Consider the following 17,930-nt stretch of genomic DNA (forward strand, 5'->3'; position numbering starts at 1 on the left):
GATACTGCGGCTCATATTAGCAGCCATTGTTGTACAGAAAAAGAAGTGCAACTGAATACACCTCTGCCCAGAGCAATAAAATAATGGAGAAATCATTAAGAAATAAAATTTTGATTTCCAGCAAGATAGTTGGGGGAGTATCAGGCGAAAAGTGGCCAAAGGCAGGCGTCAAGGAGCCCGAGAGGTACATGGGCACTTGGAACAGGGATTTATACACGGCATCAAGCATGCACAGAAAACTTCAAATCAGTGCATAAAAGGTGTACATATAATGCCGGCTCATAGCACACAGACTTCTTATCAGAATTGCGTATGTCAATCAATGGATTGCTCAAATTCTAACTGCTTTGTTATGTCTTCCAATTCTTAGTGCATCGGATATGTGCCACTGGATATGTGTGTCGCCAGTCGTTCAGAACGGGTGTAGAAAAATCATGGGGTTTTACGTGTCAAAACCACTTCATGATTATGAGGCACGCCGCAGTGGAGGCTTCAGGAAATTTTGACCACCAGGGGTTCTTTAACGTGCGCCGAAATCTAAGTACACGGGTGTTTTCTGCATTTCGCCTCCATCGAAACACGGCCGCCGTGGCCGGGATTCGATACCGCGACCTCGTGCTCCGCAGCCTAAAACCATAGCCACTGAGTAACCACGGCGGGTCAGAACGAGTCTGTGCCGCTTTGTCACGAAGGGTAAAGAATTTTAAAATGTATATTTATATATGCGTCGTGCTTTTCTGTGCGCGTACACCTCTCATCACAATCCTTCCCTCAACAAACGTCGAGTTATGCGGCCTTCGTCCTCGTCACATCGGTGCGTGTAGACGTCTCAAGGTGACGAGGGAAAGAACGACCTATAAGCTTAACATATAAGCTTATATGTCCTTCTTTCCCTTAGCAGAATCAGTTGCGTATATATGCTCCTCCTACGCAATAAACGCTGTGTTGAAAGTTGGTGATTGTCCTGTCTAGTGTTTGTCGATCGTCCTTCCCATGCTATGCTTCTAATGTAACTATGTATTACCAACCAGCCCAAGCCTATACTCTTCTGAAGCTTCATTTAAGCTTTACTTCGCATAGATTCAACCGAGAACGTCCTTGGTTAACCTCCCTACCTTTCCCTGTTCGTTTAACTCTCTCTCTCACATAGATTCCTAGATATCTGTTAAATGCGCGTATTCTTTGCCTTTCGTTTTTTTTTCCTTTTCAACCACTTTGAGAACGTAGAGGAGACTGGCAAGGGCAGCTGTTTTCATTGTTCGTGTCACGTGCCTGATCGATGCATTTGCTCGCCTGTCTCTCTCCTTAATGAAATGTCAGTCATTTGTCTGCGCATTTGCTCGGACTAAAAAAAAAAGTCGAGAAAACTTTTACAGCGAAGCTGTTAGCCTCTCGTTGGTCGGTATTTTTCGTGTCGTCGTGTGTGCGCAAAACATGTAGGCCGAGCCCTGAGGTAGCACAACACCGGGCCTACCCGCGGCGAAGGTGACGCAGGCTTCGCGCACTCATCCTTTAAAGTGAACCGAAAAGTGCACGCATCCTTTAGAATCACTCGTACGACATACAGAACAGCATTCGCTTCAATAAAGAACAAACACAAAACAAGAATCCGAGCCGCATAATTGATGACAAGGCGCTCATGATAACAATGCGAAGCACGTAGTGCTCCGCGCATACGTTTCCCGGTAAATGTTACTGTTGCGCGAACTGTCATGGCGACGGCAGCTTGTGACGTGGGGAGGGACGTAACTAAGCTTTCCTATGTATAAAAGAACGAGCCTAGCAACTGACTTCATCGTTGTTGCAACACCACTGTGGGGAGCCATAACATAGGACTCCCGAGGAGCAGCGTGAATACGAGTAGCGGCAAAGGGAAAACGAAACGGCGATACGACCAGCGGCGGCGGGCTGTCAAAACTACCGTTACTGCCAACACTGCCATTACTTTAGATTACCATTACTACAGTTACTCGCAAACAATAAAGCACTGCAAAAAAGTGGAGGAAAAGATAACGTGTCTCCGGTGGAAGCCGAACCCACAGCCTCCGCATTACGCGTGCACTCTGTGCACTGTGTGTCCGGCGACGGCTATCAAATCGTCCACTAACTTGGGTGGGTGTTTATGTTTACTAGATCTAGCCCAGTAGTGTTAGCCAGCGTCACTCAGTGCCAAGGTATATATATATATATATATATATATATATATATATATATATATATATATATATATATATATATATATATATATATATATATATATATATATATATATATATATATATGTGTGTGTGTGTGTGTGTGTTCTACGGTACTACAGCATGTCTGCCTGAACAGAACAAATGTGGTATGCGATAAATGCTAGTCACGCTATCTTATGTTGGTTTGTGCCGCGGGCATGTACTGGTTAAAATAATCCGAGAAATAGGCTAGGAACACCTGGGGAAACCTGCTCGCGAGGAGAAACAGCAGCTGCTTAGAACAGCGTTTCCTACCACATTCAACCGAGTCTCGCGGTGGCGTACGTGGCGAGTAAGAGTTTCCGTCCTGCGACGTCACGGTCGTTATTCTCTGCCTGATTCTCTGCCGGCAAGCTGCAGGTATGGTGACTGGAATGTCTTTTTTTTTTGCTGTATAATACTTAGGAAATGTTCCAGCCTCCCACAGAAAAGATTTTCTAATCTTTCATCATCAAAAGTCCGACAGAAAGTGTGATTATTTTGTGTCTCCGTTCTGATAATTAACGGGTGAACATTTGCAGCGTCATGAACTTAAACGAATAATTTTCACAAGCATTATGCGTAAGAAGGAAATCTGCATGAGAATTACACTTAGTTCATGCGGACGTTTCGTAGACCCTGGCAGCTCATGAGTGACAACTTACTGCCATCATTGAACAGTATGAAATTAGGGCATTTTACTGACACTACAGCAGCCTACAGGATTGAGATTTGGAAAATAACGAGAAGACATTAAATGAATCTAGAAACTTCGTCAAGTATCGAAGACATTGGACGTGATAGGTATAACGTTAAGAGGGACGGTGCATGCAGTGTCGTTTAGAGAGCAAGCGTGGTTATCTGGTACCTTGGTTGAGATACAGGTCAGGTGGAGTACGGCTAGTCATGTATTGATAGGTCAAGTAAGCAGTTGTCTACTAGAGAAAGATAATGACGGCGAAAACGGGAGGTGAGGGCAGCCGGCTGTGGCAGAGACTTAGCTTGAGTGATGACAAAAAGTGACGCAGGCAAGCGTCAAAGAGATACCTCGGGAAGACCTCTTGATGCACTGGACTGTGATGGGCTTACGATAGGCATTGAGAGGAGCTAGAGAGACTTAATGGTTCATTCTTAAAATATGTATTTGCCACGTATTCCTATTGCAAAACCCAGTACCCAGTGTCCAGTGCCACGCATGATTATGGGCCCAGTGTCGCGCGCTGGATGCCAGTTCTGGCCCACTTTGACCCGTCTGCCTCAACGGAAGTTCAAACTGATGCCAGTGGTCACGGCATAGGAGCAGTGTTAGCACAACGCCAGCGTGGACATGACCGCGTTATAGCCTATGCCAGCCGACTTCTATCTCCCGCTGAGCGCAATTATTCAATCACAGAGCGCGAGCGCCTCACTCTTGTGTGGGCTGTTGTGGGCACCAGTACCCAGCGCCTCCAGCGCTGGGTACTGGTGCTCACACAACAGCCCACACAAGAGTGCGCTGGGTACTGGTGCGAAAAACAGCTCTAGTGCGTTAAATACGCAGTGCCTGGCAACCGTATATATATATTTTTTTTAATAGAGAAAGCAACGGAGAGCGCTTTAGTGCAATAAAGAAAAAAGAATGCTTCCACGAGGATTCGATCCCCAGACCTACCGACCCGAAGGCCGGTAGTTTACCACTACGCCACGCCAGCTCTTTTCTTTTTGACATGGAAAACAAAACTGAAGGTGTAATAAGAACTGGACACAACTATACACTTAAAACTCAGGCAAACGCACACATGCATCCAACAAGTGCATCCAATCTGACGGAGGTTCCTGCGCTGCGTACATACTTCTTATATAAGCAGCACTTTCGCGAAAGAAGTGTTTTGTAGATCGCGGGCTTTGGGCATGGTGATCACACAGTCTACTTCTCCATAGGCTATATAAACCAAGTACTATGAACATGTCATAGGGAGGACCACCCGTAACCTTAAACGGTAGAAACCTAATTGAATATGGAGTCATGTCAATGTCCTTTTTAAGCGTCCGTTGGAGAATGTCCCCAAAAATTACAGCGTCCCTACATTCTATGAAACAGTGTGCTATGGTTTCGGCACGTGGACAGATTTGACAGTTTGTTGACCACGGCTCAAAGCAACCCCTTGAATTCAACCAAGTTTTAACAGGGAGTGTTTCCGAATGTAATTTAAAGAAAAATGTTTTTACTCGAGGAGGTACACAAATTTTTCGGACGCGCTTAAGTACATCCTGATAAGGTCGGCTTAAAGGGACATTAAAGTGAAAAATGATTTCTTCTGCATCAGTAAATTACCGTTCTACAACACCAAAAACACCACTCTTGCAACGACAAGACGCTTGGTAAGCCAGAAAAAGTGCAAGAACGAAATACGGGTGGCGACGCCTCCTGAAGTTCCCGCACCTGGGGGCTGTGACGTCTTGGATTTTGGTGGCTACTTCTAGGGCCTACTAACTATATATAGCGGTACAGATTGACTACGTCGTGTTCTGAAAGAACCAAATATTAAACATGGCAAGTTTCGGGAACCTTTATTCAGCCAACGCGGCCCAAATGCGAAAGCATACTTTGGAATCCCTGACGTCACGCTGACGTACCGGCGCTGGGGTTTCGGCGCGAAATTCAAATACTGATACTTGGACCTTCATTTTCTAATCTAATAATCAAACCATTTTCTCAAATGACTGCCTGCAGGGTTCTCAAACAATGCTTCCTTAGTCTAAACTGATTTATTTCACTTTAGTGTCCCTTTAAATAAGGTGCACGATACAAAGGGTCTGGGAAAATAGAGTCCACCAGTGCCGCAGTGCCACCAGTGCCTTTTCGACTGTCAGTGAACACGTACTCCAGGCTGAATCTAACTTTCAAGAAAAGAAATGTGATAACAACCTCCTTGAAAAAGTCCCAAGGAGCCTGTGGGACATCTTTGGCATATGATGACGCTACTATATTAGGAACGTAATGAACTAAATGGAGTTGCAACATTTCACGCAAAAACGGATGGTCACTTTCTCGAAAAAAAAACAGGCGAGAAACAAATTGCCTGGCGAAGAGGTGGACAATCCTAGACCACCACGTTCAAGGGGGAGTAACAGATTGTCGCGCCGCATCGATTCACAACTCGAACTCCAAATAAATGTTGCAAATACGTGATGCAGTGCTTGAAGGCGAAGTCGTGAGGAGTGCAGTACTTGCAGCACATACATAAGACGGGAAGCTAAGAACACGTTGCACATTTCAGCACGAATGAACACTGTATCCTCCTCCTCCCGCCCTCACCATCAATTCACTTTACGTTGAATTTTGCCAAATTCTACCCCCCAATGAGCGTTGCTATTTGTATACTGTGAGAGAGGCACACCTGAATAACGCAGATCTTCTTTCCACTGAATGCCTGCGTAATGTGACGGCATTGTGGCCCATAATCAAAACCAAGAACCTAAACTTTTTTTAAAGTTAGCGCTTGCACCAGAAGCCGCACAAAATTCTTCTGTAATTGCAAGAGCAGTCTTTACACTCTTTTTATCGGTACAAAAATGGCCACGTCGTCTACATACGCAAGAACCCGAACCTCATAAGTCAGTAACTTAAACCTTTGGAAATTTTGTTATTTAAGAATGCTCCTACAAAGTGGCTTTAAATACAAGCCGAACTGAAGCGATGACAAAGGGCATGCTTGTCGTACTGATGATACAAGCCTAATCGGATCGGAGAGAAAGCCTCGTTGAGCCATTAGCATAACACATCCTGACACCTCTAAGGAGCAGGGATCCGATATTTATATGCTCTAGCACAGTAAACAGGAATGAGTGATTCACCCTGCCGAACGCCTTAGCCAGATCTAGCTGTACCATTGCCACCTGTCCAATCCCCTCAGCTACACACTCTAGCACCGATCTCGCAACACGAATGTTCGTCTGAATGGAGCGGCCCCTGATGCGACATGTTTGATGATCATCGACCACAGATCTTATTAATACCTTAATATACCTTATTAATACCTTAATACCTTAGCTAAAATTTTATAATTCACATTGCATAAGGAGATAGGCTGATATCCATCAACTTCTTGCAATTTAGTCTCATCATCGCTTTTGGCTATAAGGACGGTGTGTCCTTCGTATATTGTGGCGGTTAGGTACACTACTTCCAAGCCCCTATGATACACCTGAAGTAATAATGGCGATAAAACGGAACGAAAGCACTGATAAAATTCGGCAGTAAGGCCATCCGGGCCGGGCGTTTTGCCCTTCGCTAACGAATCGATGCATGAAGTTACCTCATTGATATCAATGTTTTCGTTTGTATAATCGTACTCATCCTGATTTAACTGGGGCAGCAACGATACAATTTCTTTGGCAGCATCTGTATCCAATGTCATATGGTCACGAAATAGTTTTTGGTAATGTTCAAAAAATGCTTTAGTTATCAGAGTACGCTCGTTAACAATGATTCCACCATACTCTATCTCTAGTATTTGTTTAGACAGCGCGTGTCGGCGCTCATCACCAAGGGCCCTACTGCAAGGCTGTTCTTTCAGGAAACGCTGTTTTTGCGCACGCACTAGTGCACCCCTGTATATTTTTGCGTTCTAAGTTTTTAACTGTGCCTTGGCCTTATAGATATGATCAATATATTGACCCGGATGTAGGCATTCAAGCTCATGCAATTAACTCAGAAGTCTATACACTGCTTTGTAATTATTCTTTTTTTCAAAGGCCAATATTGATGTTTCTTTGATAGCTATCATTTTAGCTTCCTGTTTGAATAATTCCCATACAGCAAAGAGTGGCAAGTCCTTGCGGCAAGACACATGAGCTATAAGCTCAGTAACACGATTTAAGAAACACTCATGCGAAAGTAACTGGTTATTAAACTTACACAGCTCCCAGCACATACGCCGACTTTGATACTGACGGCTGCCAAACGAGGCTGAGATAAGGCAATGGTCATTAAATAATATAGGGTGTACAGTGTAACCATAAATAAAAGGTAGCGCGCTAAGTTAAACGTAAATTCGATCAAGCCTTGCATGCGAGGTACTCCGGAAGTGCGTATATCGACATCCCGCATTTTTATTTTCCCCAATGTCCACAAGCCGATAATCACATATCAGGCGTTGCAACGGAACCACTACTTGGATCATGTCTCAGCTTTAGTGACGTACGATCTTGCGCGTTACATTCACATTTAAAGTCTCCAAAGAGGAACAATGTACGATCAGTACAGAAATTATGTTACAGAGATAAGAAGATACACTCGCGTTCACGCAACTTATTCGGAGCATAAACACACACAAATCTAAAGCTCATACCACTGATATCAATATCGCAACAGATTAGGCGCCCTTTCCTATCTGTAAGTAAATGCAGCAAATCACATGGTAAATGTTTTCTAACAAATAACATACAACCTGCGGAAACGCCTGCTGCATGGCTGACACAAACATTATAGTCAGATAGGAATGGAGATAGAGCTACTTCTGTTTTCGTCGGATTCAATCTTTGTTTCTTGGATAGCAGCAATATCTAATTTTATATTGCGTAACAAATGAAGAAGCTGTACTTGCCGTCGCTTACTTCGTAAGCCACGGACATTCCATGTACCAAAATGGGAGGGAAGGGCGCCCGCGCATGATTATCTATGTAGGTGCAGCGTCTAAACGCTGCTCCAGAGGTGCACCACTCCCTTCTTGATGAGGTGATGCACTATGGACCTCCTGGTGCACGTTAACACAAGGGACATCGGCAGGAGTAGGTGTTGCCCGGAGCAGTTTTGACAACACTGACACTTTGGGAACGCGAGCCTCCTTTCCCGAGGACGATGGATTGTCAGATGGCGCTGGACGCTTCTTAGCGGCCTCGCACATCGATCCAGAGTCCACTGACGGTGGGAGATCTTGAACTGGTGGTGACTCTGCACATGACACAGTTGGTTCGTCGTCAGGCGTCTTAGTCTCGTCCTAGCTCGCAGGCATCTGGCTGAGGCTAATGTCAGTCGATGACGGCTTAATCTGTTCTTGCCGATGAGTCTCAGGGAGTGTTTGACCAGTTGCATCCACAACTTCGCTCACGTCCATTAGATGATCAGTGATGATATCATCCTCAGCTGGTCTATTTCCACGAAGCTTGTCAGCGTAGGTTCCGGCGTAGGTAGGCGTAGGTTATATATATATATATATATATATATATATATATATATAGGTAGTTGAGTAAACGAAGGAGCACACTTACGAAAATTGCATTTTTAATGTTTCATGTTTCGGCCGTGCCACGGCCGCAACATTAAATTTTCGTAAGTGTGCTATATATATTCAGCTACCTATGCACCGGACCTCCAGGACGTTTCCTGGAGTTCGCCTACGCTGAGCTGTGTGGGTGGAAATTTACGACTGCTTTCAATTGGCGACCTCAGAAGAATGAGCGACACGTGTGTGAACGTCTGCCAAGCCTGGAGGCCAAGCCCATTAATATAGGCCAAATAACCGCGGAGAGCACGTGTGTGCGAACTTGCGTCTGCAGCTGACGGATACTGACGTAGGCGCCCCACCTCGCGGCTTTTCGTATGGTTTTCTATATTTAACAAATGCTTTTGCGCAGTCAGGATGAACGACTACCTGACATGGCCCTTTTCAGGAATGGCCATGACCCTTTGCAGGAATGGCAACAGGTTTCGAACTGATGCAAGAATGCGAAACAAAAAATGGAGTTCAGAATTACAAGGTTGTGGAAGTAGCACACGAAAGGGACTCGATTTTATTTCCTGTTTTATAGCGCTGCTTTCACGAGGCGCTCGTTCCTGCGGCGACCGTTGGCGTAACCGAGCAACGAATGCAGCGAAAGTTAAGCGAAAGAGGAAAGCGAACGTAGAGAGCAGCGACGGGGGGGAGGGGGGGAGAGTGTTATGAAAGACGCGAGGAGGAAAGCGGAGAGGAGGGTGCAGGGCAACCAGGGAACACCTCCTAGAGAAACGAAAGTAAGAGGCCTGAGAGAGGTCCCAGGGCCAAAGATATTGTTTGTTGGTAGCGGAGTTATTCATGCTGCATTCGTCACCTCTCTCATCATTGGCAGTGTACAGGTCGTTGACTCGGTCCGCATTACGCGTGCTTTTACATGATACACGAACGCGCAAGACATTTTGTGGCGTCCTGATCAAACTGAGTAGAATGCGTTAAATAAAAAAAAACAGAGTGTTGAAGAACTTACTGGTTTCTAACGGGGTTATTCGTGGTGAATTCGCTGAGTCATTAGAAAAGTAAGAATCAAATGGTTCCCGGCGCACGCGGGCGACGCGTCGGAACGCAATGAGAACCGCAACGAGACGGCACACGCAGCGGCGCGAGCACTAACCAACCGCGCCCCGCGGCGACAGACCGTCCGACGCGGTTCGGAGACAAGGACCGCATGACGGACTACAACGAAATCACGAAGGCCTACCGCCTGGCTCGCAGGCCTCTCCCATCCCCGCACCCGAGGCTGAGTCGAGCGGAGGCGGTACTACTGAGACAGCTCCAGACCGGATCGCTACCGAGCCCGAGACTGATGCATCACATGTACCCCGAGACATATCCGACAGATAAATGCAGAGTCTGCCTGAAGGAGACGAAAGATTACACGTACATATTGCGGGACTGCGTCAAAAATCCAAGGGAAGCAAGATCAAGAACGATACCGCCGCGGCTCGAGGCAGCTGCGAAGAGCTAAGACCGAGACCAACCGCTCTGGGCAGTCCAGCAGGTCCTCGGGGCGCTCGAAAGGCACGGAGACCCGCACCGACTAACGGCAACCACGTAGACGACGTATAGGCATTCGTCGGGGCGCGCGAGCGCCCAACTGCAAAGACAAATAAAGTTTGCTCCAATCCAATCCAATCCCGTCAACGTTGGTAGTGTTCCGGTATTTGACACATTATCCAGGATGGGTGTCAAGGGGTCATCGGGTGAGAAACGCAATAAAATGGATTCGTGACGCGTGCTTTAAATAGCCAAACACATGAGCCATTTTGTGGTGTCTTGATCAGACAAAGGCGCTGCAAAATTAGTAGAATGAGGAAAAGAATAATAACAAGGAGGAGGAGGAGGGGGAATAAACATTTAATATAGAACTAGCACCTTTTAATGGCCGGGCCTAAGCCTCCCATGAGGGGACGTCGAGGCCATGCCTCACGGCCGCCTCACGGGGGTGCTGGGTCGCCCAGATTTGGTCGTCGAGGTAGAAATAAAAATTGGAAATTTTTCTCAGTAAAAATATAATGATGAAATAACCCCAAAACAGAAAAAGGGCAGGGGGTGGAGTTAGGTCCGTGGAGTACAAGGAACTGATCGTGGCAGAACAGAAAAAGGGAAAAACCAGAAATACGCTAGAAAAATAAATAGAGAAAAAAGAAAGGAAAAAAGATAATAATAATAATAATAATAATAATAATAATAATAATGTGCTGAATTGAGAATTAAAAGAAAAAGAACAAGGTACAGTAATGTGGACGGTTCGGTCCCCTCCCCCAGTGCAGCAGCAGGCATTCTTTCGGCATCACCCACGTATTCGGTTTGCATATGCGGTGATTAAGTAGATTTGAGTAGATTTCTTTTTGGAAGGCGGATATATACATTTCTAAATATATGTCCCTCTGATCAGGTGGCAACCAATTTTTTTCCTGGTGTTCCGGGGAAGGTGTTCGGCTGGGTTTGTCGTGAAAACATTCCCGCAAGCGAAGATCTCTGGTAAAATTATCCAAATCTTGATAAAATGAAAATTCATTAGACTTGCCACTTGCTGGACACAATGTAAGGCCCTTATAAAGAAGGCTAATTTCGGAAGCAGATGACGTGGCCCACGAAAGGTTAACCAATGTTGTTTCTACGCCATGGTTAATATTTTTGATGGTCGCAGGTAGATTCGCGCTGGTGTAAATCGTCTGAGGAAAGCAATCGCGCTCTAATTCCTGACGCTTACGATCGTTTGTCTCCCTTAATTTTTAATTTTCACACTCAAATAGAACATTGCCTTCTATTTGACGCAGATCGGACTGGCATTTCAGTGAATGTTCATGTGTTCTAGGCCATGACATTTGCGTTCACTGTGGTCTATAATGATTTTGCCATGATTTCGTCAGGAGTGTTTTGTCCCGCTGTAGCTGTTCACCCCGATCTACTGTTGTCATTGACGAATTCAGCTTGAGTCACAGGCCTTTGGTACCAAACTCGAGGCTGCATATGACTTAAGCATCGTGCTAAGGAGATTACACTTTACGTGCTTCTCAAATTGTTTTCCTGAAATGCGCATAATCGTGAATTGGGGGAGCGGGCCTTACATGGGACAAAATAAATGGAGAATGAGGAGGAGACAAAGGGGAGGAGAGACAGGGAGGTTAACCAGACGGGTAGATGCGGTTTGCTACGCTACGCTGGGGAGAGAGCGGATGGGGAGGTAAAGTGATAGCAATGTAGAGCTAAAGGAAGAACGGAGCACAGACATACAATCATAGTCAAATACTGTCACCCTATACCGTCACAACACAGGACAATAGCACTTGCAGCACTGTAAACATCTCTTCAGGCTCCAGCCGCTTGTCCGATTCTGTTGCCCTCAATAAGTGCAACAGTGCCCTCCGCTGCAATACTTTGTGATTGCGGCCTTACCTGAATCCGGCAATAGTCAGTTCCACCGTGGCTGCGTCGGTCGCGGAGGCACGTCCGCATAACTGCGCGGGTTGTAGGCCATCTGCGGTAGCGCTGGAGGGGTGATGAGCTTACGGGTCTGTGGTTGTGGCCTGCGCGGCGAGTCGGTATCCCGGCAGGCTGTGGAGTGCCGAAAACAGCGGTGGTCGCCATGCCGGCTTGCTGTGGATTCTGCTGGCATGGATGCCTGCGGCTTGTGCCGATGGCCAGCAAGCGTCGTCATGTAATGATAGTCTTTTCATGTTTTAGCGCAACTGAGTTTCGATATGAAAGAACAGGGACAGGTGACCGGATGAGCGCTATTGTCGCTTACACACATATATATACGTGTGTGTGTGTGTGTGTGTGTGTGTGTGTGTGTGTGTGTGTGTGTGTGTGTGTGTGTGTGTGTGTGTGTGTGTGTGTGTGTGTGTGTGTGTGTGTGTGTGTGTGTGTGTGTGTGTTTGTGCGTGTGTGTGTGTGGGTTCAATTTTCTCATCGGCACTTTTGCTCTGAACATGTTATTTGAGAAGTTGGATAATTAATATTATCCATTCATGCAATTAGGTGAAATACGAAAATGGCCTGACTTGCTCTAAGCGACGGCGCACAACATTACCTTGTTTCGGTCCGGCTAAGGCGCATTTCAGTTGCTTCTCTTTTTTTTTTTCTAAACTTTGACACAAGTTACCTGTAACATATCGCATGATCATATCGGCACGCAGGAATCCCTAAAAGAAACACTTCTTAATGCAGTTGCTCACAATGTTAAGTGTCATCTTTAACGTTATAATATTGCGGTTCCTGTTTCATAGTTAACTAAGTATGTGTCACTGGATGGAGCGATTTATATATAAAGCAATTAAATCTGAACCGGCAAACTTGCGTTAGTCAGGGCACTTATCAGTTTTGTGGGTTCTGCGTAACTAGATAAGCCGCCGCTTAAAGAGTGTACATACAATGTCGTCTCTATGGTTTCCCTCGACGCACACGCCGATTAATGGAATAGCAAATGTCATTCAACGTTTTCTTTAGATATACATACTTATTATATTTGGTCTACCACATTCTTTGTGCCGCTGGGTATGTGTCATCGTTTATGTGTCCATCCTTTGGCTACTCTCTCAGCTAGGATGGGTATGGTCAGTTGTGACACAAGTGACATGGAAGCTTGCCCTAAATTTCTTGAGATATGTGTCGAATATCTAGGTGCACAGACTCTTCATCTACATTTTTCACTCGACAAGAGTCGTACAATTCGTTCTCTTTCTATATTCTGAAAGCTAGCAGCTGCAGGGTTACGAGGCCCTGTGCGTGCCATATTCACTACTGCTTCTAGCTATGTAAGTAAAGGAAGCTTCGCGTCTGTTAGAGTAAAAGATTGTATTCCACCTTCATGGTTTCGTGTTCGTTGACATGCCAGAGGATGCTGGCACCAAAATACGCCGTCGGGAACACCCATTTCATAACATGTGCTACTCATATAGCAGATAAACTATGAGAACAGCACCAAAAGCTGAAACACAACAGCCAAAATTACAACATAACCGTCAAAGCGATTCAACTTCATCGGAGGTGAACATAAAACGTTCAAAAAAGAGAAAGACACCCTGAAAGCTAGAAATAAACATTGATCGCACATAAAGGGACGGCCAAATTGGTGATTGAGTAACCTTCTCCCAGTGGAAAGACACTCTTTAAAACGAGCACGAGAACAGACAGTGTTGTTCAATCCCCATTCCTTCGAATACAGCAAATAGCAGCGAATGAGGTTCGGGTTTACAAGGATAGACAAATAGCTGTTTACACGTGGTTTAAGCGTTTCCTTTCATATTATGACAGAGTACGTCTACATAAGAGTCACTTTCGTTGGAGCCAGACACTAAGTACGTTCACTATGCAGATGTGTATCGCGATTAACGTCCCTTACACATGGAAGATGAGCATCCTCTTTTCTTGGCGTTACATTGTACGGCGCAAACGTGAATACAATCGAGTGGAGCGAGGAAGCGAGGGGATAGAGTTCACTAACACCGGTGCATGCCACCTCGCGTTGCATTCTGAAAATTTGCTTTCCTAATCGACCATTCCAGTTTCCGAAAACACGGGATTCAGGTGCGTCACCGGAAAGCATCTATATTTTAACGATGCGCAGCAGTTGTCCAGAGCCCGACACGACGCTCTAGGTTCGAGTGCCACTTTAAACAAGCGTACAATGTCACACGACGCGCTGTATTTGTAATGTGAAAGGGCCGCGTTTTTTCCTCAACACAGGTAAGGAACATCGTTTTTTAAGCTCCCGAGACCAAAAGAGAGCTCATTGAGATAATCGCTTTTGAAGTGGGCTCGTATTACCGACTGGTATGCTGCGACCATGAAGTGCTCTTTTGTTTTGTTAAGGCGTCACTGTTAGACGCCAGAAGCAGGACCTGTATATGCTTAAACAGAATAACCATCTCGCCATGTTTGGCGAGGCAAAAAACAATTTTTCATTGCGTAAACAAAGAGGCATCGTGTGGTTTATTATCGTTTGACGTTGCGTCCTAGATTTTCGAGTCATTTTACGGTATTCGAACGCACGTCGTGTTTGCATTTCGTTGTCTGTAACGGCCACAATGGCCTATGTCAAAGTAATGTCAAATTCCTCGAACGCTAGTGGCAAGAATATGAGTAAACCACTTTCATGCAATTTAGGAGTGCATCTTATATCATATACGGGGTGAACATGTTACCAATGTGCTTCCTAGCTAATTTTGAGACGGATTGAAATCAATGTGCCAAATAAAGCACAAGGTGTCACCGGAGGTTTATGAATTTATCATGCTTTGTAGGTGCGGTTTCGACTACAAGAATGCGTTGCCAAATAACCCATACTCAACCTTATCAAAGAAAAGAAGCAGCTAAACGAACACCTAACACTAGAACAATGAAAATACTTTGAGCTTGATGTTTCGGGAACACAACCTTAGTAAGACGCAGGTAGAGAAAATTATCTTTTATGAACTAGGAGAAATTTCTTCCGCGGTGCGCACATTTGCATATACGCTGCTTTCCATATGGAAGTGGATGAGGGGATTAAGCGAGAAGGTGGTGTGGAAAATGGAGAGGGTGGTGGAGAGCGAGAAGGTGGAAGTGAAAGGAGAAAAATACTGGGATAGTTAGATCGTTTCAATCTTTCTAAAGCATTTATAAGAGCTTTCCAAGCAAGCCAACATCATAAACATGATGAACAAGCAACAAGCTTAAAGCCGCACGTTGTCTAGAAGGACGAGGCACGAGTCGAAAAGTACTCCTTAGTGTTAGTGGTGCCTGACCAATTTCGTGCATTTGGCTTTCATAAAATGATCTTTGATCTCGCTAAGCTGGGATTTCAAGTAGGATATGCTCAATCGTTTAACGCGCCACAGGTGTCACAGACGGATTGGTAAATGGTCCTATAGGTGGCACAAATAAGTATAGCGTTCAGTCGAAGAAGAGACACTGCGCACAAGGCCGAATTAGCACGGACTCCGGGTATGACAGATTACTCACGTCATTCGCGCACGTAATGTTCGGTATTTACTCTCACAATTTATTTGTGTGTGCGTGCGAACACCAACACTGCGTGCACATTTGATCCATTTGTTGCGGTGTTTGCATGACGCGCACGCAGCGAGTCCCAGTTGTTTTCGCTGTCGTACGCAGAGCTCGGTGAAACTAGGACGACGCACTATCAAGCGCGCCTCCTGTAACCTGCTTTCTTTCTTTGTTGTTTTTTTTTTGCTCTGATGTTCGCGTCGTGAGGAACGAACGATCGCATCAGGATGTGTACAGTACGTTGGCCGAGCTCTCGCCGCAAGTGTTCGGTGTGTTGATTCCCGCATTCGTGGTTCCGACGGACGCGGTGCGCAGATGGCGGATGCACTCCGGCCGGCCGAAGCTGCGTCGTTCCTGCTCAAATGCTCGCCGCTGGTCATACTGGTGCTCTTCGCCGGGCCCCAGACGTCGCCCAACAACTTTCCCGAAGTACGAAGTGGTCCGTACTGGACACTCCTCAATGCCGCTGAAGTGGTAAGTCCGCTGTCCTGGCTTCGACACTGTATGCACCCTTTTTTTAAATGGGCCCGGGCTATGCTACCTGCGAACACCACACTCACTACACGCGGTTTCAAGAAGTACTGAAATGCTGATTTTTTAATCTCAATTTTCTTTCGCGTTAAATGAAGGCTCTGGAACTCTGAACCTCGCTACAAATACTGGAGAACCACTGAATGCCCTCAATAATTTTTTATAAGGTTGTGGCCAAAGCTCTGTCCGATGTACACCTTCAATTTTCTTTTTACGTTTGCGTTAGACAGATCTCGTTGCCTTCGACAGGCTTAACTCTAAGACACGTCAAACATGTAAGCGTGTGGAACCGCTAAATAGACTTCGGAAGGACTTTGGTCTAGTTAGTGTTTACTGCGTGTCATATTGAGCGCTAATGAAAGACAATGAGAGAGAAAGAAAAAAAATCACCGCCCATGCACTCCGTACAGATGATTAACCAGCGAAGCTGCAACGTGCGGCCCCTGTGTTCGTCACTGGGTTAATCCCGTCGGTTCATTAAACGATGGCGTGATAGGCTGCGGGATCCTCGGTACGCAGTTGCTGCTTGCGCTAGGCTGCACGATCCTGTTCTTGTGTGAGCGCTGCAGCATCGGCAATGCGTAGACAAGCTCGTTCCTGGTTCTGCTCGCGGCCTTGCTGATCGAAAGCTGCCTGCTCCTTAGGAGTACGTATGACGCATGACCTACCCATTTCAGAGCCAGGGAGAAACTGCTGCGCGCGCTCTCGGCAGCCACGGAGAACAACGACGTCATTACTGGCGTAGCCAATCGCGCTCCTCTCTTTCTTTCTTCCTTTTTCGCGCATGCGCATGGGTTAGCGCCGGAGGAGTTTTCGTCGTACAGGCGACAGATGGACGGACGAATCGGCTAGGCATATACAGCTTCGCTTTAAAACACAAAACGACGACACGGGCGATAACTTGGGATTTATTCACGTGGACACGTAGAATTACATAGAGAAATAAGACATGCGCAAGACGCATCGCCAAGTCCACTCGTTTAGTGTTTTTATTTCTCTGTCTTCGTTTTTCAATGGCGGTCAACATGACATACGCTAAATACGAGCTTCTCTCATGTAAAGGATCCTTCTGCGTGTGTCGTGCGGTGCAGTGCGCCTGAGTGAGGCGCAGCATCCGCATATTGTCGCGCTCATCACTACTGCAGCAACCACCGCATCTGCGTCCACAGCACTCATGCGCGTTTGCACAGAAAAAAAAAAGAAAAACACGCGTTACATTCGCTACCTCTTGGTGCGACACTGAGACAACGCGTGCTTCTCGCAAATGAACCAACGAGGCATTTGCGTTTCGCTACCGATCCGCTTGTGTGATTGGCGGAAATGTGCCTGCGTTGCAGCTGTTGTTCTTATATTTACTTAATTACCCACATGTTGAAGCCGGAACTTCGATGTCAAAATTAACCGAAATGTTAACCATCCCGATGTAACTAACTGCAACTAATAAGATCTTGCATTAATAAGATCTTATTGCAACTGTTCACCGAACACTTGGTTTTGCTACCCGCCGTCGTTGCTCAGTGGCTATGGTGTTAGGCTGCTGAGCACGAGGTCGCGGGATCGAATCCCGGCCATGGCGGCCGCATTTCGATGGGGGCGAAATGCGAAAACACCCGTGTACTTAGATTTAGGTGCACGTTAAAGAACCCCAGGTGGTCAAAATTTCCGGAGTCCCCCACTACGGCGTGCCTCATAATCAGAAAGTGGTTTTGGCACGTAAGACCCCAAATATTATTATTATTGGCTTTGCTGACCGCTCTGTAAAGTTGCTTTGCAGGTTTCGTTCGCGAACAGGCGCGATGATTGCGTGTGTTTCAAAGAATAAGTGGCCGTGTCAACGCATACTTAATGCTTGAGGCTGCTTTGTCTACTTAAAGTAGTGAATGCTGTAGGTGGGAGCCTGTGCATACATGACCGAAAATCTACCTACAGTAGT

General features: G+C 46.0%; 1 protein-coding gene across 2 annotated transcripts in view; it reads left to right on the forward strand.

Annotated features, from left to right (window-relative positions):
* The first annotated feature begins 2,510 nt into the window (after positions 1-2,510).
* LOC135914462 (ATP-binding cassette sub-family C member 2-like) overlaps positions 2,511-17,930 on the forward strand; it is a 62,939-nt gene continuing 47,519 nt past the window's right edge. Inside the window, exons 1-2 of one of the 2 annotated variants that reach the window (XM_065447326.2) lie at positions 2,511-2,597; positions 15,782-15,940. In XM_065447326.2, the coding sequence (XP_065303398.2) occupies positions 15,782-15,940 (159 nt within the window). In that variant the 5' untranslated portion in view covers positions 2,511-2,597. Of the gene's footprint in view, positions 2,598-15,717; positions 15,941-17,930 lie in introns of those variants that run through there. The other variant, XM_065447327.2, reaches the window with a different exon arrangement.

Source organism: Dermacentor albipictus, chromosome 6, assembly GCF_038994185.2.
Source record: "Dermacentor albipictus isolate Rhodes 1998 colony chromosome 6, USDA_Dalb.pri_finalv2, whole genome shotgun sequence".
NCBI classification, from domain to species: domain Eukaryota; kingdom Metazoa; phylum Arthropoda; class Arachnida; order Ixodida; family Ixodidae; genus Dermacentor; species Dermacentor albipictus.